The 26100-nt window shown below is 39.7% G+C and overlaps 1 protein-coding gene across 1 annotated transcript; it reads left to right on the top strand.

Annotated features, from left to right (window-relative positions):
• The first annotated feature begins 2274 nt into the window (after positions 1-2274).
• Positions 2275-26047, top strand: LOC137574240 (protein FAM135A). Its single transcript, XM_068286413.1, is given in 10 exon segments — positions 2275-2573; positions 11435-11690; positions 13512-13867; positions 17613-17859; positions 20186-20215; positions 20484-21656; positions 21658-23703; positions 23769-23980; positions 24042-24282; positions 24352-26047. Coding segments are annotated over 9 exon segments (4575 nt in total). The 5' UTR covers positions 2275-2573; positions 11435-11613; the 3' UTR covers positions 24545-26047.
• Positions 26048-26100: the final 53 nt, after the last annotated feature.

Below are 26100 nucleotides of genomic sequence, written 5' to 3'. Positions count from 1 at the left end.
GGCTTGAAACATCATCTTCTACTTAAGATAAGCTTGAGTCCTCTCAAACTCAAGTTTTAAAAAATTAAAACACATCCTCCACATAAAAGTTTTCTGATACTCTTTAAGGGTATGCTGTATTCGGTGAAGATAAAGTTTTTGTTTCATTTCCTGGTTATATTCTCTGGGGCTGCAGCCACCTGTGTGACAGTGCCAATGGGTGTGTGTGTGTGTGTAAGCTAAGCCAAGACTAATGCTGATCAAATAATCAGCTGCAAAGGCAACAATAATCGCCATAACAAAGGGCAACAACATCATTTGTGATTTGTTTTATCCATGATTTACTTTGTCATGCTCCAGTAAGATGATGAACATTGTTTCCGACTATTTTTGCAGTCAGTTTGTCTGGCAGGCTCTTGTCATGGCTTCACCTCATCGTCCTCATTGTCGTCCTCATCCCCATTCTCCACCTTCTTCATTGTTGTGTCCAGCTGTTTGCCGGCGGCAAGGGCTAGTCCCAGACCCTGGGGGAGAGGCGACTGAGAAAACGTGCAACGCGGTTCTTGTTTATATTTCTATATCGAAATGGAGAGTCTCAATGATAGCAAGAGATGACCAGAGCTGAGTTGAGTTGGGTTGAGATGACAGAGGGATAGAGGGGAAAGGGTAAAAATGGGAAGCAAGAGAAAGCTCTAAATGGAGCATGCGCCTAAATATGTCAAAGAGAAAACCGGCTAAAGGTTTCCCTCGCTCACTATGAAAATTGACTAATTGCCACTTTACGTGTATATCGGATTACGATCATTATCCCATTTCAATTGTTCATACCCTTTCAAAAAGTGTGGATGAGGACTTGTTATAGATTAATTTTCTGCTCTAATACGAATACTAATATGTACTATAAATCAGATTAGATGGACTGCAATAAAACCATAACTTTATTGTTTTTTGTTTTACATATTAATGAACGTATTAAATAAACATTAACAAGTTAACTTTATGTGTTAGAGGTGTGTGTGTTTAGCTTTACTAAACTTATTCACATTAAATTTTTCTACTTCAATTGATAATCTAATTGATTATGATTACCTATTATAAAAGTTAGTCATAGAAGTAGAAGACTGAAGCATAAACTGGGCTATTAATTGAACTATGATATTTCAAAACAAACCTTTTTCACAACTTTGAAGCAAACTTGATTCGAAATTCGATTTCTTGAATCTGTTTAAGAACATTTCAGAAACATTCAAGTTCAGCTCATAGCCTGATTTACAAAATAAACATATCCTGAAAGTATCAACCCGATCATAGAAGTCACTTTCGACCAGTTTCGAGAAAAATGCGTTTGGGAGTTTCGATGCCAGGCGCAAGTCCATCGCAGGGCAGTTCTTCTCAGCGCTATAGTAACGACAAAAACTATCGAAAAACCGCTTTTAACCATATATTCCACAGATGTTAGAGACTCGACTAAATTAATAACTAAATTGTTGACTCAATCAACTTAATACTCGATCAATTTTATTTTTAAGTTCCAAAAACTGATTTGGACATGAAACTGTTAAATGATTCGAAAACAAGAATAGATCTAATATACTTTAGACATTGTCTTAAGGGGAAGATAAGAGTTTTAATACTAGCTAAATGCTAAAATAAAAGGCACGTGAGAGAGACGCCTTTCTTGATATTAAAGTACTTAAAAAACTACTTACCTTTTTATGTTTATCAAAATCACTCGATAGGAGAGAGAATATTCAAAAACTTTATAAATTTTAAGTCGAGCAAAAACAAAGGAGCCATTAAATTTTAACAAGAAGAAAATAAGCAAAACTAACGATTTAATTTTCCTTTTTGTTTTTTTTTTCAAAGTTTTTGTTTTGGAGAAAAATTGAATATTCTTTTATTTGCATTCAATGAGGAGAAAATCAACGATTTTTAAAGTTTTTCACATTATTCCAATTCATATATCTTGCTCATTGTTGTTGTTACAAAAGAGTATATGTTAATAATGAATCATTCGCTCTTTTGATTTCTCTTTGGCTCTTTGGCAAATTGAATATGTTTTTTAGCAAGAATCACTAAAACTAAAGCACGCACGAGCTCACCGAGCCGACTGAGGGGTGGATGGGCGCACAGGCGGACCGACCGACCGACCGAAAGACCGACCGAACGACGACGACGACGCATTCCGTGGACACTTTTTGGCTCCGTGTGTTCTCGTTCTTAGTCTCGTTCTCCGTATTTGCTGTAATCGGCGCAGGGCAACGAATCTTTCTTCAGTTCATTGTAGACATTTTCCCGGTGCGGATGTGCGTGCTCGGAACGGCAAAGGTAACGGCAACGGCAACGACAACGGAAAGTCACTCACACGTAGTCGAATCAAAGTATTTTATGTTTCGGTTCATTCGGTTTTTGTGTGGTGTATGTGTGTGTCTTTTTTTTCGGTTCTCGCAATTTAATTTGATTAGCAGCCAACCCTAAAGTGACCGCAAAACAACAAAAGAAATAAAAAAGAGAGCAGAAGAATCGTGGGAAAAAGAAGAGACCTAACGAAATGCTAACCGACCAATGCAAATAATCAAAAGGCAAATGAAGAAGTGCGTAAATTATGACATTGTTTAAAAACCAAATTAAAAACTGGGCGAACATCTAGATTTTCTTTAAGAACACGCACACACACACACACACTGAGACAAAGGCACACTGTCAGATAAAAAAGGAAAGAAAAAAGGAAATCGCTTGCGCTCTTTTATGTGGGTTTTGTCCTCTCCTTGTCCTGTCTCTGATAACATCGGAGAAAGTAAAATTAGGGCAAAATGTGTTTCATGCGCTTTAGCAATTGTCTGTGTGTGTGTGTGTGTGTGTGTGTGTGTGTGTGTGGTAGAGCTTGTGTATGTGTGCGCCCCGGTTACTGCGCCCTTCACACCCACTTCAACCGCCTTCGCTTTAAGTGTTGTCGTTGTCACAGCCTAATTAATTCAATGGTCGTCTTACCCCCAATACGAATTAGTAGCCAAATTTCAATTGAATTTAAATTTATCACTTAACTTCCATCTAAATAGACGCATTAAGCACTTAAAAGATGGCACAAACACACACACACTCACACACACACACCCACACCAACACACAGTCATAATTCATTCGCAATGCGTTTTGCAATTATTTTTAAATTACCAAGCGCGCACACACCAACACACAAGCATAGACAACAATTTTGATGTTTTAAAAATATATTAAACAATTTTTGTGTTTTTTCACAATATTTTCATGGCCAAACAAAAATGAACAACAAAAATTGTCATAGTACTAGGGACAACAGAGAATGACGAAGAGAACGAGGGCAAAAAGTAGCTTAGTATATAAATGCAAAAAAAAAAACTGAGGCACAAATTTATACAAAAGTGTGCGTTTGTGTGTATGTGTGTGTGTTTGATATTTTTGGGATGTTGAAATATGAGAATTTACGATACACTTAATTAAAAGTTGAATACATTCAAGAGACTTTGCTGGGTCCACATATAAAAACAAGGGACAGGAACAGCAACAGGAATAATAGCAGCCAGCGCCTAGCACTATGCAACAAAAATGTTGCTTACCAAGCCAACATGGCGTATGAAAAATCTTTAAAATTCTTTTGAAATTATCATGTCTTTAATGATAGATAATGTTTTCTATTAAACGATTAATTAGAGAATTCTGCAACTAACACTTGCAATGAAAATATTATGAATTTGGTTTTCAAATATAAGATTTTCACATTTGTTTAGACTCTGTACAAATTTATTGCCAAACATTAGTTAATGAAACTAGTTAGTTGCATCATTCTAAAATTAGCAGGCAAAGAAGTGGCTCCTGGAAGATTCGATGCCATGAAATATTTATCACAAACATTTTATGCCAAGTTCCGCCCCCCAAAATCGTCCTTTTTGTACAGTTTTAATGAATTTAAAACTGTTACTAAGTTTATCTTCTTAAATGTCAATTGAAATATGTTAGAGACAGATGATATAGAGACTTTAATGAAATGTAAAGAGGTTTTGAATAAATGTAGTTAATAGTTTGTGTGAATGTTTATAAAAGGTGAGAGATTTGTCTTGTTATTCCAAAAGCATCTATGTTTGAATGTGAGGGATAAGCAATGGAGTTTAATCATGCAGAAGACCTTTCTCAATGGGAAACCGATTGTTTCGTGTCTAGTGTAATTTGGCAATGTGTTGACATAGCCACTTATTGTGCCCACCCCACCCCGTTGGCCGGCTATCCATCCATGGAGGGTGGCCTAAAATGCGTGAGTCACATGTCAGTTGGCTATGAGAGTCGTCATCATTCTACCGTATTCTGTATTACGTATTCCATATTCCGCACCATGCCTCCCCCTCCCCCTGCTGTGCCCTTTGCCGTTCACTTCACGTCATGTTCGTATCCACAACAAACATGACATTTTACGGTTCTTTTATGCTTGCCACATGTCACGGCACAGTTAACTGCCGCAAAAGAAGAAAAAACAAAAACATACACATAGAGACAGAGAGAGACAGAGAGAGAGAGAGAGAGATAGAGAGAGATAGAGAGAGATGGAGAGAACTTCAACCACAGTCGACATCATTTGAGTATATGTAATGTCCTGCAATGGCAGGACATTGGCAGCCAAGGGTTAAACTTGTCATATTATGTATTTTTATGCGCATCTAAAATCCATGACATGACCAGCTCAGTCAGCCAGTCATTCAATCATTCATTCATTCATTCATTCATTCACTCATTCAGTCGGTTAGTTAGTTAGTCTAAGGGGTCAGTGAAATATACGAATATATTTGGTAGGTTATATTGGCTCAGCTTTGGGGCTCAGTTTGCAATTATGCAAAAATGGGGGCGTGGTCAAGGGGTTGGCTTATAGGTTGGCCTATGAGTTGAATCAGGTTCAGGTTTTGTTGTCAATCAAAAAGGGAGGAAAATTGAAATTGCTGTCGACATTTTGTGAGTTTTTTAATGTTAAATTGTGTGTGTGTGTATGTGTGTGTGTGTTTGGACATGGAAATCATCAGAGATGGGGGCCAAGTTGGACTTAACTAAACTGGGCAGACATCCAAAATGGGAGATGCCCTTTTCAGTGTGCTTGACTCTTTTTTTTTTTTTGCCTCTTTCTTTTTTTTTTTTTTTTTGTATTTTATTGCCCCGCCACTTGAGCCAATATTTGCACATTTCAACAATGTTGCCCATTTTTTTTCTTTTTCTTTTTTTTTTTTTACTTTGCATACGGTCATGTCCTGTCCCTGCCTTCTGTACCATTCTCCTTAAGCCACCTGGCACCTACCACCAACTCATTCAGCTCAACCATGCATGCTCAAATGTAATGAAATATCCTGTTCCGCTTCGGTCTATGTATGTATAAACCACTCATTCCCCTCGCCCCCATCCGCTCTTCCTCTTCGGATCCATATATACCTAGTCTAGTCGCATAAAAAGGCGCAATTCAATTTTTCTCCTTCCTGCCTGCTCAGTATATCCCACACCTTCCTTTTCGGTCTGCTGCCAATTCAAGTTTCCATTTTCATTTAGAGTCCAAGCCCTAGAGGTCCTTCAGGTAAGGTACACATGGATGTGAATATGGTGGGTATGATGTGCATGCTCGACACAATGGTGAATGAGTTTAGCTTTTAAGAGAGTTTCGTTGGGGCGAAGTGTGGTGTGTGTGTGTTTGTGTGTGGATGTGGTTTGGGGTGGCTGGTAATAGCAAGTGGGGAAAAGTCCTTGATGCATATAATTAAGTCTTCCTTTTGTTGTTCTTGTTTTTCCATCTTTGTTTGCTTAGATATGAACATATGCTTTCATTTTTATTGCCAACTAAACTCGGTTACCTGTCTAAAAATAGAACTTCAGATCGATTTCCTTCGAATCGATCAATCATTCTTACCGAAAAGCAACTCTTCTATTTGAAGTTGGTGATTAAATATTGTCTAGTATGCTAATCGCTGGCTACAAACTTATACTACAAAGTAAAAAGTAAAGTACTTTGTTTCTTTCTGTCCATATTTCTTGACTATGACTAACACAATTCGATTTGTTATGTGAAATGTTGGTGAGAATATGACAGGTTGACCAATTCCATGGTTGCACTTGGCTTTGCCACTCAATCTCATGCCTCGTGCCCCATGCCTATTCCCATACCCATTCACGTTAAGCGGTTTGCTTTTTCTTGTTGCTATTGCCGGCATACACTTGAGTTGCCCTTTATTGTTGTTATTTTCTCAGGCCTCGACACGTAAACGTGAGTAAGTGGCCCGCCCAAACGCCCCTGGCACAGGGCCCTAAGCACGCGATGCACTTGGCCAAGATGCAGTACAACCATCACCTCCCTATTTCCCACCTCCCACTCTCTCTCATCCACAACCCTTTTTTCTGATGCCGACAGCTGCAACTCTTGGCAATTTTTTTTTTATTGTGCACCCTCAGAACTGAATAGAGAACTGAACAGAAGGCAATAGAAGACAGAGCCCAGACAGGAATGGTGGTGGTGGTGGTGGTGCTGCTGCTACTGCTACTGCTGCTGCTGGTGGTGCCAGGGGAATAGCTATGGTGGAAAATAATTTTCACGCTCACGGACGACGTGGCATTTGTGGGGCATTCTTTATGACATGCCTGGGAAAATGTCAGCATACAAAATGCATGAACATTTTGGATAACTTTTTCGACTCTTTTTAAATAATTTAAATGGATTTAGCCCATTGCTGGCCTGTTTGGCGGATATCTCCCATCTGGCTGGCTGGTGGATTTAGTCTGATACGAAAATTGTCTATTTCCTGCTTTGTCTGACTTCCCAACTCCTGATGGTCCTCTTCGGTCTTGACGGCCTGTTGACGCAAAGAGAGCTGCAAGGGAAAAACTCAATCCTGGTTGCTGAGCCAACGAAGTTTCTGTCTTTTCTTGCCCCCCTCCATCGTCTTCTTCTTTATCTTTTTTTCTTGTGGGTTCCTCTGGAATGGAAACAAAAATAACAAGCTACTGAAAGTTGAGACTGTACCACGTTTCAAATAACATTCAAAAAAAAAAAAAAAAAATAAAGCAGAAAAAAAGAAGAAAAGAAGAAACCAAAGTTTTTCCTTTGATTTGGCGAACTTAATTTGGTTGCTTAGATGGGCAAAACAGCCAAAGAAAATAGAAGAAAAAAAAAAACAAAAACCAATAAGCTTAAGCTTAAGACTAGTTGCAAATTATAAGTCGAAAACTCGATCAAAAAAAAAAAAAAGAAGAAAAACAGATACTTAAACTAATTAACACATTGTTGAATACTCTGATTAGATTTTGCATTAAGGATTTGTTCATTTTAGCTAACAACAACACTCAACTGAATATATGTAAGTTTTCTCTTCGAACTTCTAGAATCGTTTAGTTGATTCTCTTGATTGACAACAATTAAGGACTCCTTAGTTTATTTGGCATGGAAATCATAATGTTAAATGATTTTCATTCAAATACCTACACTGATTACAGCTGATGGATGAAACATTATATAAATTTCAATTAAATAAGAATAACAAAGGAAAACAAAGCAAAAGCAAACAACAAAAAAACTCAGGTCAAAGTCAAGCTAGCAAAATGAATTTAATTGAATTTATATGGCCTTGGAATGGAATGGAATGGAAAGAATCCTGTGAAAAACGAAATGTGGCACGGCCCAAAAAAAATTAAATTGAAATATGAACATGAAAGCTTTTCCATTCATCAACTGGCTCGACGACCAGGAGACGACCTTAAGACATTAACACATTCGCACATACACCCACCTAAACACACACACACACACACACACACACACACATTCATCCATAATATACACAACAAGATGGTAAAGAAAAAGGAAAGAAGGCAAACTTTTGGAGGAGCCGGAATCAGTAAAAAGAAAAACAAAATGGGCCACAAAACGAGGTCCGGGTCACCAACTTATCTTTATCTGGGTAAGAGGCGGCATACAAACTCCTCTGCATTCATGTTTGTCTGCCATTGACGGGGGCCAACTTCCTCCTACATCTTCAGCCGCTTTTGCCTTTCTTTCTACCAACTTAACTTGGACTTGGGCCAGACGATAATTTAGGGCACACGCAAACGTAGAAACGAAGTCGAGCTGAAAGAGAAATGGTCTTTGGGTATGCTTTTAGGTGTTGGTTACTTTTTGGTGCTGTAGCTGTTGTTGCTGTTGTTGTTGGGCCTTTTCTCATTTCCTTCTCGCGGAAGTTGCCTTTGGTAGGACATTAGGGATAATCATTATGATGATAAGCACGAACGATTTGATTTTACCGTTTATGACCGTCGTTGTCATCGCCAGAATGTTAGATAAGCGCCTCGTGGAATGACAGCAAAAGCAAAAGCCATCTCTCTCTCCATTCAATTGAAGTGCCATTGCCAGAGTGTCCAGACAAAGACAGAGACACAGACTGAGACAGACGCAGAGACACCGATCGGAAATGCTTAGCTTATGTTTTTCTTTTTTGTTTTCTTCTCCTTTAACGTCAATTCACACTATGTGAAATGGTTTTGTGTAGTGTCCATGCTCTTGTTGCTGTTGTTGTTGTTGTTGTTCGTTTTAAGTGGCTAAAAGGGGCTTTTTGCAGCTTCACTTTATGGGCCTCAAATGGATTTGTTCTTATAAAGTGATTACAATTCTAGTTCGTAGTGACCAGCTCAACTCTTTTATCCAGTCTCATTTTCCAATTAAAAAACTTTTGATAAATGGCTCTCACTCTCTCTCTCTCTCTCTCTCTCTCTCCCCCCCTCTCTCTCTCCCTTTCTCTCTCTCTGTGTGCAACTTAATATAAGTATCCTTCTCTGTGGTACGGTAAGTTTGCCCCCAAAATCCTCATTATGCTCGGCTTTGCATTTTTAATCCTGCTAAATACAAAAACAAAAAAGTTTGACAAAGAAAAAACTATTCAATTGTTGCCTGCACAAATCCCAAATTCCCCCCCGTTTGCCTCTACCCTATCATCTGTTTTTTCCTTTTTCTATATTATTATTTTATCAAGTTTCCGCTTCCTGTTATAGTTTGGTGTGGTGTGTAGTGAATATATTCAGTAATTTTTCATTTTCTATTCTATGTGTGTGTGTGTGTGTGTGTGTGTGTGTATGGGTGAGTGTCGAAGTTGAACTTTGGTGTGTTGACCTAGTTCTTCAAGTTGGCAATGCGGCGTATGCGTAATGTGTGAGAAAATTGTTGATGGAGTCAGAGAGAAACTTTTCATGATTGAAACTAACAGCAAATTTCCTTTTAATTTAAACTCCCACCCAACCACCACCTATTAAACACACACACACCCACACACACATCGTAAGTCAAAATGTAGCGAAAACATTTGCTTTTGCTAAATATATAGAGAACATTTAAGGACTTTGCTAACAAATGGCATCATCACTTTTCCTTTTAGTTGTCAACTTGACAATTCTCTCCCTCATTTTCTCCCCATTTTTGGGGTCACGTCGCACTCAGGTTAACCCACATTGAAAATGACACAAGCCTGAAAAACCAAACTAAAAGTACAAGTTTGCCATTTGGCTCAATTTGAGGGGAAAGCGATTTTCTGAACTGAAAAGCAATTTTCTGAACTGATTCTATGTGAAACACTAACAATAAGAACTTAATAAAATCATAGTTAAGTTCTAAATGCTAAAACCATCTCAAGCCAGTCAATCAAAATAAAATCAAAGCTTTTGTCTATTGGCCATGCTTTATAGGGCCTGATAAGCTGTTTAATATCCTGAATGATTCCGACTGTGTGTCTTCTTGATTCCATTATTTACTCATGAATAATAATTTGTATTGTGATGAGCTGTGACACCCATCCAGGAGTCATGAGACGATTATAATGCCCATTCGCCCGAGTGGACGCCCATTCTTAACCAGCTCAAAGAAAACACACAGATTTTTGCATTTTCATTTCATCGTCATCATCATCCTTGCCAGCTTGTTCTTTCATTTGCTTTCATTTCATCAACAAGCGACGAGGTCACGTCGCCCCATTCCTATGCGTTCCAAAAGGACTGTACAGAGAGGGTGCTCTCCCATAGGGTGGCATTAACTGCAGCGCATTAATGTTATTGTAGGCTTGGGTTTTGCAGACGACTGACTGACAACAACAGCAGCAACAACAAGTCTAAGAACAAAGCCAACAGCAACTAGTCAGCAAGTCGACTAGATGATACCCTACAACCATCCAAAAAACATCCTAAAAACCTGTGAGCTTGTGCCAGGGAAAGAAAAGTAAAAACGCCAACGAATAGGAAAGATATATTTGAATTTTATTTATAGTGTTCATTAGAATATATTGCAAGTCCTTAAGGCTAAACGTTAAAGTCATTCCATCGTATGTCTTCTAGAATCTCCAGGACCTTTGGTTTCTGGCACTTCCCAAAAGTAGTCCAATTCAATTATGTTGACATTTTAGCGTAAGTATTTTCCTTCCTAGCTTTCCCTAATGATTTTTGGATACGGTCCTTATCGGTGGTACTTTCAGTGCCGCATGAAGCCATCGCGGGTCCTGTAACAATCAACAAATAAAAATATAACTTTTTGCTATTGGAACGTGAATAAAAATCGGTAGACAACGATTTGCTTAATTTGCATTTAATTCAGACTGTATTTCCTTCAATTTCTAAATATACGAATTTAAAAAGTTACTTACCTTTATTTCATGATCAAAACTTTTAACCGCTGAGCCCTGTCCGTCTGTCCATCTGTCAGTGATAACTTCTGATATGACAAGATATTGTATATAATGGGTTCAAATGGTTATGGCTTTTGCATAGGCAAAGTAATTCCATTCCTATTTATATGGTATACAAATTTTGCAAACTTTTGGTATACCCTATTTTGCATGTAAAGGGTATAGGAAGGAGCTTTTTGTTGTTTGGACGATTAAAAGTTTTGCTGGTTGTTGCTGCTGTTGCTTGGCTTGTTGTTGATTGTTGTTAGTGTCTTTCTGCTTTCGCTTTTGGCCTCATTCGTCTGACATCGTCGCGGGCTTCCCCTTTAGTTTGTGCATTGTTGTATTCTATGTGGCTGACCTGCTAACCTCAGTGCCATCAGAGCCACACCCACATCACTCCTACACATCCTACGGACAGTGGGGATGCATCCCCCCATCCTCCACCCCCGTAAACTACTGACACATCTTTGTTCACCTTCATCACCATTCTCCATTTGGCACAATTTCCTAGCCCAATTACAAGGCAATCAATTGCCCAAGCTGTCTATAAATATATATTGAAGAAAATGGCAATCGAACTTGGCAACGTTCAACGTTCGATTTGTGTGCGATGGTCAAAAGAGTTTGGAAAATGAGCTTGCTGCAGCTGCAGCAATCTTAGCCACAAAAAAGAAAAGGAGGAGAAAAATCCAAGTGAAGGTGGGGAGTCAATGTGGAAAACTTATAAATCCCTCTTTTCTGCACTTCGTTTTTTGCAGCAAAATCATCACCCCGGGCAAAGTGAAAAGCCAATGAACTTAATGACAACTTAAGGGAGGCAGATAAGGAGCGAGAAGGCAGGAGCCGAAGCCGGAGCTGGTCGGCAACAGAAGCAACTGAAGACCTGTGCCAAACGGATTGGCTGGAGAGGAGGTGATTAAATTGAAGCCGTCAAGCCATGGGTGACCTGCAAGCCACAATTGAATTTTCTGTGGAATTGCACAAGTTCTTCAATGTGGACTTGTTTCAACGTGGGTAAGTACCGTCAATGTGTTCGCAGGAGAAGAGCCATTTAAGTGATTAAGTGATGCCCTGGCAAAGGGCTATAGAAGTGCGTTGAAAGGATAGTATTGGCATTTGCCACTTTGATACATTTGCATATATCACTCAACCGAAAAACTCTAGACTCATTAGCCTACCTTATGACCATAATTAAGAACGAACTAATTTGTGTTTACATTTATTGACTCTCTAACTGGGTCAAGCACCAGGCATCCTAACCACTTGCCGGACAAGTGGCTCTAGCTGCACTTGTATTGCTTGTTTATTAACTGCAAAACACACAAAGAGAAAAAAATAAAAAACAAAAAGAAAATTGTTAATTTTTTTGTTCATGCCGCCTCCGCCGAGTGTTGGGCAAACAAAATACGAAATGAAATGCAATAAACAAATCAAATAAACTTTACTACCAAACGAATGGCAAATAGTCAGCGAGGAGCGGGGGGTGATGGGGGTCTGGGAATGGACCAGACGATGCCAGGTGGTGGAGCAATGCAGTGACCATAGCAATCACTAATTGTCAGCCCAGAAGTGTTTATGGGATTTCGATTTGATGCTGCTGCTGCTGCTGACGTTGACGTTGAAGTCGAGGCCCTCAAAAGATGTGAACGAGAGGCGAATGTCCGGGGCAGCTTGTGTCGTCGTGTGTTAAAAATACATGAAACGAAACAACAACAACAACAACAACAAATTACTGAAATACACACACACGAAAACGCACACACATGAAACTCTAGTCAAATTTGCGCAAAAATATAAACAAATCGTTCGAGCGATAAAGACAGAGAATGTTAGAAAAGAAAATTCAAGCAATTGTTTGAATAGATTTTCCTCGGTTTTGATTTTCTATTGTTATCTTGCCGCACCTCGAATGATGTTGACCAAAAAATTGTCAGTCAGCTGAAAGAACTTAAAGAATTGTCGGAATTTGCGTGATCTTTAAATGTTTCCCCATTTATTTAATCATTTCATTTTAGATGCATATTTCCCAACGATATGTGAATGCTCTTTCAATTTTACCATAACAATAGAATAAAAATTTACATATATCGTCTTGCATTGCACTTATCTATTGTAGTTTCGAATCCTAGAACCACTTGGAAAGAGCCACCTATTACTCCATTTATTACATACGTGCTGAAAGCAAGTTCTTGCCCTTAAGAGGGGCATTGGTATTGCAGATCAGAAGTTCTTTATCAGTTTAGAGTTCTCTCCGACTTTATTTCGACGTTTCATCCTCTATCTGCACTTTGAGAATCAAATTAAACTAGGATCTCGTTTGATTATTAAGAAGGGGTTTGACTTGGTTCAACTTCCATGTTTTAGAAGAGTATTAACAGAAGTTTCACAACACGTAAAAAATAAGCCATTGAGACTGACAATTTAAGATACAATCCGCAATTGCAAGTGAGTGATTAATTTTAGTTTTCTAAATGGAAATTCGAAAAGAGATTAATAAAAAGAAATCGTTGCAAATGAAATTTGAGTGAAATTTAAATGCATTATTAGTTTATTTCACTGTCATCGGTCATGATGTCTAATAGCTGCAGTTACATTCAGTTCAGTAGATTCCTTTAATCAATTTAAGTTACCATCATGTAAGAGCATGTGCAAGTAACAGAATAAATTACGAGAATGACTATGATGTATGTATGTATGTATATGAGAGTATACATATACATACTTCCTCCCACATCATATACTATATACATACATATGTATGTATCTATATTATCTGTTTCCCTGCAGTGTGTGTGCGCCACAATATGAATAATTTTTCTTGTTTCTCCTTGGCAGACTGTATCAAGTGCGCTGTGGGCTGCGTGTTTCGCCTCGTCTGCCTGTCCAGGTGGAGACAAGCATTCCGGATGCCAATGTAACCAATGCCGGCAAACTGAATGGAAATGCAAATGGACCCGACCATGTCATCAGCAGCGATAGCAGCGAAAGAGGCGGTGTTGGCGGCGGCCTGGGGGGCGGTGAAAGTGAACAAATGTCACCGGGCGAGGTATCATCATCGTCAGGACTGCCAGGTAGCTGTACATCCGCCTCTATTATCAATGGTAGCGGCGCCTCACGTATCTTTCAGATACTCTATCGCAACGAGGAAGTGCCCCTTCGTGATGTCATCCACTTTCGTAGCCACTTGCTAGGTAAGTACCACATCCGCTCCGCTCGCCATCTTTCATCTCTGCCTTCTGTCACCCCCTTAATGGTGTTTTTTTTTTACCCCCAAACAAAAGTTTGCTTTCTCGACCACTCTGAAATGAGTTTATTGTTGAATTGGAAATATAAATCAAATTGTCAGATAGCACAGACAAAGTTATACGTAAACTTTTGAACTCTTGGGAAGTGAGTTGATGACCACAGCATACACATACACACACACAAGCACACCCATATATATAAGTATATAGAAGGCAACACCACTATCATCTCATACAAAGGATTTCTCCCTCTAAAAGTCATCTGCAAGTCGTTGCGTTTGAGTACACATTGCAAAATTTCCATTTAATTGCATTATCTGTGCAAGTGAGTGCATTTCACAAGCAAATTAAATAAAATTGACAGAAATTTTCCTATTTCCCTTTCGGAAAATCAATTTTCAGATACACCACATTGACCTCATTTTAGTATGAGAAATTTGAAATAACCTAGGACTAAATGTATTGAATATTTTCCAATTTAATACCTTTATCAAGCAAGGACTCAATGCTTTACTATTTGTCTGTGAACAAGGTCCAAATCACTCGAAAGGTATCCAAATGTTGTGGGCCATTTAGTTTTATGATTACATTTTCCATTTAAATTGAAGGAAAACAGACAATTGGTTGCTGAAATTGCAAATGAAACTCTATTCTATTATCGTTTAGAGCAAAACAAAGCCAAACAAAGACAAACAAAAAAAAAAATAAAACTATCGAAATCAATTGGAAATCATGTAAAAACTTAACCAGGCACAAAATGGGCCAACCGAGCAAATTGAAAGAAAATTGCTCAAAGCTTGTGGACCATAAAAGAAAACAGCAACAAAAATGCTGGCAAAATACTATTCGGTCTATAGACATGGCCCGCAACATTCACACAGACAGATAGAAAGAGGGGGTGGAAGGGAATGAAAATAAACAAAAAATCTATGCGAAAACAAATCGAGGGGGGAAATATATATGTACATATATATAGATAGGTAGATATACAAAATTTTGTATATATATATAAAAAAGAAAATAGATATTTTCATTTATATTCAAAATTTATGTGCATTGTGTAATAAAAATAAAAGGCGAAACCGAAAATGTATTTCAAGGTGTTGCCTCTAAATCTATATCCTCCATCGCGTCTCCTCTCTTTCACTCGCACACTTACTGGCATCATTAGAAAAAGTGTGAGAGTGATGAGCACTTGACAGACCTCACCGCTTACTTCTATCTAAGTCAGCCATTTGGCTCCTTTGATTTTCTTGTTTGAGTTTTACCATCCCCCCATCCGCCATCCATTCTTGGCTACTGTCAACAACAACAACAACGACAACAACAAGTGAGCAACAGCAACAATAGAAACATCATCCACTTTGGAAGCCAAGCAAAGTGATTAATTCATTTGGACAAGTTTTTCAAGCATGTGAAGAAGGTATCTAGTGGCAAATAGACAAAAAAACCGCAAAAAAGAATTGAAATGCGAAAGAAAATTGGCAATTCGACTACATTAATACCCTTGACTAAAGTAAGGCACACAATAAACATTTTCCACCATTTACTCAACGCACTTAATGGACTTGGCCATGTCATGAGATACTCTGTGTGGACTGTGCATCATATTATATCGAATCGATTGCTGGTAATTGCCACTTTGGATAGAGTATAGAGGGAAAATGGTAACTTTTTCCATTTAGGCCCCCCTTCAGACCGACTTTCCTTCTTTTTTTCCCGTTTCTTGACAGCTTTCAGTCTGTTGTTGATGTTGCCATGGTGGCCACAAACTGTGTGTGTTTATTCTGCTCTTGCTCTCATTTTGATTCTCATACGCAGCACCACTGCAATTTATCTCTCCTTGGTAAGGAAATGGAAGTGGTAAAGGGGAACCACAGGCAACAGACAACAGCATAAACTGTGTCGAGCAGAGGAGAGGCTCTTCAAAGAGAGGGACAGCGGGGGAGAAAGAGAGAGAAAGAGGAGAATAAAAAAAATAAGAATAGAATAAAAACAGAAAAGAAAAGAAGTCCTCTCGGCATTTAAATTATTCTACCGCGCGCAATTGTCACTCGAGTGTAAGTCAGAGGACCGACAGGGCGTATGAGGAATATGGTGTATGAGAGACAATAACAGAGAGTGTGCAAGGGAGAGAGAGAGAGAGAGCAACCCAAAACCAAATCACAATGAGACTGAGAAAGAGATAAGATAACTGTCGCTGTTCTTCATCTTCATCCACATCATGTCCTCTGTCGCCCCTTTCTTTATTGCCTTTTGCGATGCGCAAATCCTTATTTTATGAAAACAAATGAATTTTATGGCCCAACAGCAGCAGGCATAAGGACACCTCGATAGGGAGGGGGTTGTGCGAATCGGATTCCTTAAGTAGCCGCCCGCTCATAAAGAAAGCATCGACATGCGAAGCGAATTGAATTTGATTAAACGTTGGCTTACGCCACGGATACGCAATATTATTAAGATTGAGCTCTGCAAATGGCAGTGGGGGGTGCGGGTTACGGTTGTGAAACAGCAGGTATCATGATCGAAGTACATTAAATAGAGTTTATATCAAAGGGATTATTGATTGACTCCTAATGCTATATCAATAATAATCATAATAATAAGCCCTGATTGATAAACTGGCAATGGGCTTTCCATCTAAAAGGCATCATCTTAAATCCCATTTAAATGAAATTGAATGTTATTATTCCGTTTCCCAAATTGTGTAATAATAAGACTCTTAATATTTACCATCGATAGATAACTAATCGGCTTAAAGTTTATCTCAAAGTTATTAGTTGCAAATCATTGGATATTGATTTACATTCATTTTTTGATCTTCAGTCAGGACTTTAACAATCAGTTAATCCACAAATGATTTAAGCGTAATCTTTGAGGCCATGAATTATGTTTAACGTTAACTTGCACAACTCGCTTGGTACTCTACATTAGTTGTCCATGGGTGAAAAACGTTTATAGAGATTATTCTTATGCCTAATGAACATTGAATGTTGGTACCTCGCCAAAATTGTTCTTTGTTTCAAAGGCTCATTCCAGGGGTATACAAAGGGAGGTCCCATCAACAACTGTAATTTGGAAAGTTTGAGGAACTATCTATACTATGCCCGACGAGTTTCAAGATTTACCAGTTTGACGTGAAGACAAGCGAATACAGTAATAAAATGATTAGAAATATTAATGTTTCCTACCATATTGCCATTATGTTTCTTTTATAAAATCGTTTGAAATGCATTTGGAATAGGTCACAGCCCCCTTAAGCCCCTCTGGCAAACAGATTTTGGTTATTGATGTATCAAAGCTTTTCCCACTTTGTACCAGCTCCGAGAAGACCTTCATAACTCCATTCACATTAACCCACTTCATGGCTTTCTCCCCCCTAATAAATCTTTTGCCACTAACACCCACTCGAAACCTAAACGAAAATCAATAAAAAGAAAAAACAACCAATGGGAATGAAAGTAAAATACGGAGAGTGCGGGCGAGTGCGGGAAAGTGGAAGACCATGGAATCGATTTAAGCCTAGACAACTTGTAAATGGTTGCTGATGTTGTTTGCATGATTGATTTTTACCGCAAAGCTTTGCTTTTTTACATCCTTCTAGACACTTGCCGCAAATGTATGCAACCCCATTTGGAGAAATAAAAATGCTGATATCTTCTTTGGCTTGCCTATCATTTTTTATTCACAGTGGACAGTCGCCATCTGAAGGAGTCCATCGAACGGGCAGAATTCTCATTGCAATTGGAACTTTGGTTTGGGGAACAGAATGGCACCAGCAACTTGTCACTGGCCTCCACACGAAATCTCCAGTTGAATTTCCATCCTGGACGTGGACTTCATTATCATTTGCCAGTGCTCTTTGACTATTTCCATTTGGCGGCCATCAGTGTGGGAATACATGCCAGTCTGGTGGCCCTGCATCAGCCGTATATCAAGTGAGTATGAGAAATGTGGGATGGAAAGTGAAGGGGCTTAGGGCGACAAAGCGTTGGCCAGCTGAAAGATGACAACATGATCTCTAATGTCAACGTAAAGTGTAGGTAGGTCTTTCCTTTTGCATTGGCCATGTGCTTGGGTGTTTGATGGAGGTGCGGGATATATATAGATGTTGGTTACTTGGCGACTATGGGCATGGCCTCCATACCCCCACCCGGGCTATAGTGTCGCATCAACCTTTATTCCAGTTGGCAAGGGCCAGTTACCCGCACAAATCATTTCCAACTCATTAAAATTGCACACAGGTTCCCCACCGTATCTCCGCATTGCCGTTGCATACAAGAGTCACGCCCAACGCCCTCACTTTTATACATATACACATACATAAACATACACAAAAAGGAAAAATGCAGCAGCATCAGCACTCTGTGCATAAATTTTAATGACTCTCGCATTGCAATTGTTCTTTCTTCTTTTGAACATGGCCCTGCCCTTTTCCTGCATTCTGGGAATAAAACAAATTTTCTTTCTGCTTAACAAGACCAAAGGGCGTTAACTTCACGGTCGGAGGCGTGGCAAGTTTATTACACTCCTCGCCAGCAACTTCTCTTAACTTTCATCAGCCGTGGCGCATTCAGTTATTACGCCGATTGATTCAACAAAAGTTTGTATCCAATTATCATCATCCAATCCAATCCCATGCCAGGCCCCCATCTAATTTCCAACTAATTCCATCATTTTGTATTGCCAAAACAAATAAGTATATACATATATCCGAGTATCTATGCTCCTTTGCTTCATGCTTGCTTGACAATTGGGTATTACTTTCATAGGCAATAGAGGGAAAGAGAAAGAGAGAGAGAGAAAAAAATCAAGTACATATATATAAAAAGGAATTTCAAATTGACTAAAAAGTGTCCGCCGGCTTCCTGTTTCTTTTACAATCTCTACAATTCTCTCTGAAAGTATGCGTGTGTGTGTGTCTTGGTGGTACATGAATAAAATATCATCATCATCTCATTGAAATTGGAATTGGGTATTCCATGTTGACCTTGGCCTTTGCGTCTGATGCGGATTTTATGTTGATTACATTGAAGGAAAGCCTGTGGCTCAAAATTGGCTGATTATAAACTTTCATAGCGTCAGAGGGAGAGAGAGAGAGAGAGAGAGAGTGAGAGACAGGAAGAGGGGGGGGTATCATCAGATGGGGTTGCCTTTAAGGGTTAAAGTTCAAGTTTCATTTAACTGCAAACTAGAAGTCTTCATAATAAACATTCATTCCATTCTTTCATCATGGAGTACAATGTATAGTTAAATAAGTAAATTCTATTCCTCCTTTTACTTTGAATGTTCTGAGTGCATTAAATATTTCGTGTTCGAAGTAAATAGCCATTTAATTATGAGGAATTCAATCAAATTTGCTGGCTATAGCATGTTTTATTTGTTTGCCTCCCACGAAAGTTTTACTTTTTTCTTTAAAGCTTAAAATATCAAATCAAATACCAAAAAAATACCCTACAAATCCTGAAGCTTTATGCTTTAATCAAAACTTAAACAGAAGACTAGAAATTCAAAAGAGATCCCATGTTTAATTATCTCAAAGTTTTCTAAAATCCTACGTAAAATCCGATTTTGGTTGCGATCTATTGCATTTCCTCTCTGGGAGGTTTTCCTGTTGTTCTCTTTTTTAACTACCTGAAAGAATGTCCCACAAACTTAACCTGAAGCAGTTTAGTTTATTATTTATGAATTGAATGCCTTTGCATAAACATTTTTGCCAATGCTCAAAGGGTAGAAACTATCCACAAAACTTGAATTTGAATAAAGAACTCGTTAACTTGTTAACTGAAAATAATTATCTTTATTTGGGCCATGAAGTTAGTCATTAAACAATACTCTAAAATTGCGATTACCTTAATCGAAAGACTTGGTTTTTTGTTTTTTTAAGCTATAATCCTTGTCAAGTTCTACCAAATGTCCAAAAAATACCGTAATTATGTACTTTTATATCCTTTATTAGAAGCTTTGATTTTAGCCCCTAATTTATGTATGTATATGTATGTAATTTGTACATTTTTTAATATTTATAAAGAATAACATCTAAATCACTTTCCCCATTTAAAAGAACCTATGAAATTTATGATTTTCCTTTTAATGTTCAACTCATTTATCTCATTTTACGTCCTTATTTACCCAACAATAAAAAAATCAAAAAACAAAACCAAAATATGAATATCAAATATGTATCAAATGGAATCCAATGAAACCCACACCAAACCAAATACCAATACTACGACAACTCCACTTCGACCTTATCTGGTTCAGGAAAAGCATGTTCTCATATATGAAATTCTGGTAAGATTTGATTTCGGTACAGTAATCCTTCCACTCTTGTAAAACTTGTAGTTGGAGTAGAACTCAGAGAGCTTTCTCTCTCTCTGTCTGTGTGTGTGTGTGTGTGTATCTCGTAATTGTTTGTACATTTTTGTATCTATTTATTTGGCTCTGTTTCCAGATGTAGTGAATCCCTATGTGAAATTGATCCCTGTCTATGTAATGCTAATGTTATCAAATGGTTCTCCCTTTCTCCTTCTTTTCCATATTTTTCTATGCTCTCTTGCAGTGCACCACGTAGCTCTAAGCCTTGGAGTGCCGGGAAGTTGAGTTGTCGTGGCAATACATCACCTGGACCATTGGAGGCGGTATTCTTTGGCCCACAAATTGGCGGTACAACAAAATGTAGTGGCGGACCAGCGGGCCGTTTATTGCAGTCGCGTCAAATTCATCATGAGATCTGTTGCCTACTTCTGGGGGCTATTGAGCAACTGAAAGCCACACTGAATGAGTTCAGTACGGTGCTGCCGCCAAGTATAAATTCACAAATTGGCTCGCCGCCACTCCGAGAGAACGATACGGGCGAGCGGCTGCAGCAATTGATGGATCAAGCCAAATTGCTGGAACAGGAAGAAGACTTTGCCATACGTGCCAACTCTGATATTGCCCAACTTTGTGCTGAAAGCATTTTCTGGTGGCGCCGTGTCCTGCTGGCCTCGCGATCCTCAACAGCAGTGCACACACTGTTGGCCCGAAAGCATCACATTCTGCGTGTCCGTCGCTTTGCCGAAGGTTTCTTTGTGTTGGAACAGCCGCGTCATGCGGCAGCTGCTGGCAATGGAGCTGGCGGTGGACAGGAGCAAACAAACAGCTCATCTATGACAGGACACTGCCAGAGTTATGGGGCCATAGCTGAATTGGCACGACGTAGTCGCTATCTGCAATCCCTGCCTCCGTTGCCCGTACACTGTACTCCCATTGATGGGGATGCCGCCTCGTTGCCGCTAATATTTGAGGATCGGTATATGACATCAGCTGGCAGTGGCTATGCCCGCCGCCGCTCGGGCAGTGATCCCCAGTTGGAGGATGCCACCACAAATGGCGTCAGCAGTCTTAAGAAAAAGGTTGACAAGACGCACTCAAGCAGCAGTCTGAATGGGACCAAAGATTGTCTTGCGTGTCATTTCGATTATGATTATCCACAGACCAATGGCACGGGTCCAGCTCATCCGCACGCCAAATGTGTGGTTACCCCAAGATTTGCCTTGGGCGGCGAAGTCCTCCAGGCTAGCTTGACCATCGCGCCCAGTAAGGAGACAGCAGCGAATCCCGTTTTGCGGCACAATTTGTCGAGACATTCGGTGACGGGACTGCTCGAGGATCTCGGTTTGGATAGCAGCGTGCCGGCGGCAAGGCATAGCAAGTCCCTGGATCAACTGGATGGTTGTGAGGCCCTACCCACGATTCTGCCCCCCCACACATAATACCCTACCTCGACTGCAAGCGGATGATCTAATGAAGAATATTTGTGAGTTTCGTCAGCGTTATGGCAAATTGGATTATCTGCATGAGATTAAGCTGCTCAATCCACCCAAGCAACAGACGCAATCACATCCACAGGCACAGCAGCAACCACATCAACAACAACAGCACCAATATTATCAGCAACCAACTGCCTATAACTCCCTGCCCAAGTCCATGGTGCCACCTAGAAGTTCCTATCCACCGCCCCCACCCAGTCAGCACACAACCATGCCCAGAAGTAGTTCATCTCAAATTCCTAGAGCTGTGGAAATTGCTCGCGTTCGAGTTTCTGATATCAAGGAGATGTTGAGACAGGGACAATTGAGGAAAGAGTCGAGCAGCTCGGAGAGTGATATGCTGCAGAAACTTCAAATCCTTAGCTCAAATAGCGTACCCTTTCGTTTGGACTCTGGCGGATTGATAACTGGTGGAGTAGGCGGCGGCGGAGGAGGAGGTATCTGTGGCGGAGGCGGAGGCACAACAGTCAATAGCAATAATAACACCACTAGCAGTGATCCCAATACAAGTGGTTTCTCCGAATCGTTGCCCAATTTGGCACCTCCACCGGAATTCGATTCGGACTCGCAGCCGCGTCGACAGCGTAGCAATTCAACATCTTCGCTTAGCGAGGAAAGCGGCTGGGTAAGCAGTAGAAGGAGCTCATTGGCTGTCTCAAGTCCGGATACGATTACCAGTACGGGTCAGATGAAGCAGCGCCATCACACGCAACTCAATCTGGGCATGGGCATGGCCATGGAAACGCGTCTAAATGGCGAGCAGCTGCGTCTGCGATTGCAAAAATTGCTAGAACAGCAGCAACAACAGCCCCATAAGACCCGTAAGAGAACCGGAACCGGACCCGGACCCGGACCAGGTACATCTAGCCAAAGTAGGACACCGGCTCGCCAACAGGACATGCATAAAAAAGTCTCCTCGGTAACGGTAACAATCAAGCGAGAACGTTCCCGCTTCCAGCTAGATCGTTTGCGTCACTTGCCGAACGGAGAGTCCACTGAGATGGAGGAAATGGAACCACCGCCACGACGCAATCGCCATAGGACTGCGGCCAAGTGTCCCGAGAAATCCAAATCCGATTTTGATATCAGCAGTCTCAAGGATATGTGTCTGCCGCCACCGCAGCAATTTCAGGATCAAGAGCAGGAGGTATTGGCTCCACCGCCACCAGATGAATTTCGTGATCCTCCACCTGAGCCGGCACCAGCTGTTGATACACCTACTCCAGCTGCAGTATCAGTTGCACCAAGTGCAAGTGCTTCCGTTGTCATTCCTGCTGCAAGACATTGCCAAGTGCCAACACCTCCGCCGCCTCTGAAGGAACGTCAACCAATCGGAGCCATCGATAATCCGGTATATCACATCTATGAATCTCTGCGTCCCATCTCAACGCCGGCCATTTTCACCAACAAGCCAGTACTGAAATCGCATAGTCTGGCAGAGCTTAAGCGACCGCTCAATCATCATTGTGTGACGCACTCTGGCTTCAATGGTCATTCCCATCAAAATGGTGTGGAGCCCGATGCAGATGAGAACAAGGAGAATTCGAATGGTCCGCCGGTTAAGGGCAAACAAGGACAGGCAAGTGCCAACTCCAATTCCACATCGAAGAGCAAACATCGCAAGTCCCAATCCGTGCAGGAATCCACGCCCAGCATCTCTTTAATGGAATTCGAGAAATGCCGCGAGGAATTTCGTAAACAGATCAAATATCAAGGATCCATATATTCCGATTATATTCAACTGGCCTCGGAGTTACCCTATTTCTATATAAGCGATGAGTATCGCGCCTTCTCACCCAACGGAATGCACTTGGTCATATGTGTCCATGGCTTGGACGGCAATTCGGCGGATCTGCGATTGGTTAGAACATATTTAGAACTGGGCTTGCCGGGTGTAAATTTAGAATTTTTAATGTCGGAACGAAATCAGGGGGACACATTTTCCGATTTTGACACAATGACTGATAGGTAAGTTGCTGACACTGCTGACCCATTGATCAATTAACTAAATCCCTTAATTATTTTCCTTACAGGCTGGTAACCGAAATCCTTTACCATATCGACAGCTGTGCTCTGAATCCGGCTCGCATTTCCTTTGTCGCCCATTCGCTGGGCACGATCATTGTGAGAAGTGCCTTGGCACGTCCTCAGATGCGTCCGCTATTGCCTCGGCTGCACACCTTCCTCTCGTTATCGGGACCACATCTGGGCACACTCTACAATACCAGTGGCCTGGTCAATATGGGTAAGACTTTACACTTAAGGTGACTTGTATCGAAATGATATTGACATTCTCTTTTCTTTAGGCATGTGGTTTATGCAAAAATGGAAGAAATCGGGCTCACTGCTTCAGCTCTGTATGCGTGATACCACGGATATGCGCAATAGTTTCCTCTATCGCCTCAGCCAGCGGAGCACTCTGCATCACTTTAAGAATATCCTTCTATGTGGCTCTAGTCAGGATCGTTATGTTCCGGCACATTCGGCACGGCTAGAACTCTGCAAGGCGGCCATGAGGGATAACTCTAGCCTGGGCACAATCTACAGGTAAGTTGCTAACTACATAAAGCGTTTTTCCTTTTTATGTACATATATGTTTTTTCCTTTTCTTCTTAGGGAAATGGTTCACAATGTGATTGCCCCCATTTTGGCCCGACCCGAACTGACTTTGGCCCGCTTCGATGTCCATCATGCCCTGCCCCATACGGCGAACACTTTAATTGGTAGGGCTGCCCATATAGCGGTTTTGGATTCGGAGCTATTCATTGAAAAATTCATGCTAATAGCGGGTCTCAAGTACTTCAGTTAAAGTTACAGTTAAAGTTAAATGTTACGATTAGGATTGGTTAAAGTTCGGGGGAACCAAAGAAACAAACAAAAATAATAATTAAATAATATTTACTTACTGCTGTTCATTTTTCCAACAGCCCAAGTATTTTAAAGTTATTTAATATTTAAATCGAAACAATCGAAAATCCTTTCTATCTAATACACACACACACACATGCCACGCCCACATATACATACAAAATATACGCCCACACTTAAGTCCAAGTTAGTAAATTGAAAAGAAAAAAAAAAACTAGTTCCAATTATTGGAACAAGGAATTTATGAATGCAAATCGTTAGACTTGAATTTTTTACCAATATGCAAACAAAGGAATCTTTTGTAGTGAATTGAAACTAGATGAAAATCAAAAACCAAAGAAACCCATTTAATCAAAAACAAAAATCAAATGAGCATAACTGTTAAAAATTACATTTTGTAGTCATGTAAGAAACACTCACCAAAACCAAACAAAAACACGACAACAAGAAGCCAAAGAATTCCATCATAAGAATGTAGTGTAAAAGAAATACTAATGAGGTTAAAAACTAAAAACGAGACTTTTTCGAAACGGTTGAATTGCAAATTGAATGAAAACAAATGCAGGTAGAATGTTATGTATACGTAGTTGGAACCTCTAGTGCAATGGAGGATAAGGTTGCAGTTGCATTTTTGATGACATTAGCACAGAAAATATATACTTAATACTAGCAATTTTTAAGACTTATTAATGAATGAGTGTGCGTATGTGTGTGTGTGTGTGTGCGTGCGTGTGTTTGAGTCGGTGTTTTTTTTGGTCAAAGCATCCTTATACTGCTAGATGAGATTGAATTTTTTTTTAGAAGAATTAGCTAAAATAGAATAGTGCTAGAGTGGAACTGATGAAATTGGGGGCTATTATGTAACAAATAACCTACAAAAACTGTTCCGTTGTGGGAAGTGATAATTGGATCTAAAGTTTTAGTGATTGAACTTAAATATTTTTCAGTTCGATTTTAATCTGATTAGGTTTAATGATATTTTGTTTTTTCTTTTATTAGTTTGGCAATTTCGTTGTTTAATGTCCCCTTCTGTATTTTACATTGATTGTTTGTTTATATTTTTTTTTTTTAGGGAGTGAGTCAATTAAGCTGGTTATTGTTTTGGGAACAAAACAAACAAAAAATACATAAAATAAACAGAATAGAACAGTTAGGAGCAAGATTTTTGCAAAATTCATAGTCTAGTTGGTAGGGTACTTATTAGGACGGAGCTTTTTCGAATTGTTGTTGTAAACTGCTACTTACACTATAAATTACTAATTTTGCTTTCTTTGTATACATATGAATGTACGTGTTACAATTAAATCTCCAAAATATAAGAATTAAATTCCGAAACAATTAAAATTTGCATTCAACGTGTATAACCGTCCTAAATGTGAAGAAAACTTTAAGAAACTTTCAAAAAACGTAATTAATTTTAATACATCCGATTTTCAAAAAAAAAAAAAAAAAAGCAAAAACGGTATGAATGTTATCATCAGATGTTTCATATAACAA

This window comes from Drosophila tropicalis, unplaced genomic scaffold (genome assembly GCF_018151085.1).
Source record: "Drosophila tropicalis isolate 14030-0801.00 unplaced genomic scaffold, ASM1815108v1 contig_443, whole genome shotgun sequence".
NCBI classification, from domain to species: domain Eukaryota; kingdom Metazoa; phylum Arthropoda; class Insecta; order Diptera; family Drosophilidae; genus Drosophila; species Drosophila tropicalis.
Note: the sequence above shows the minus strand (reverse complement) of the source record. Positions and strands in the feature narration are given on the sequence as shown.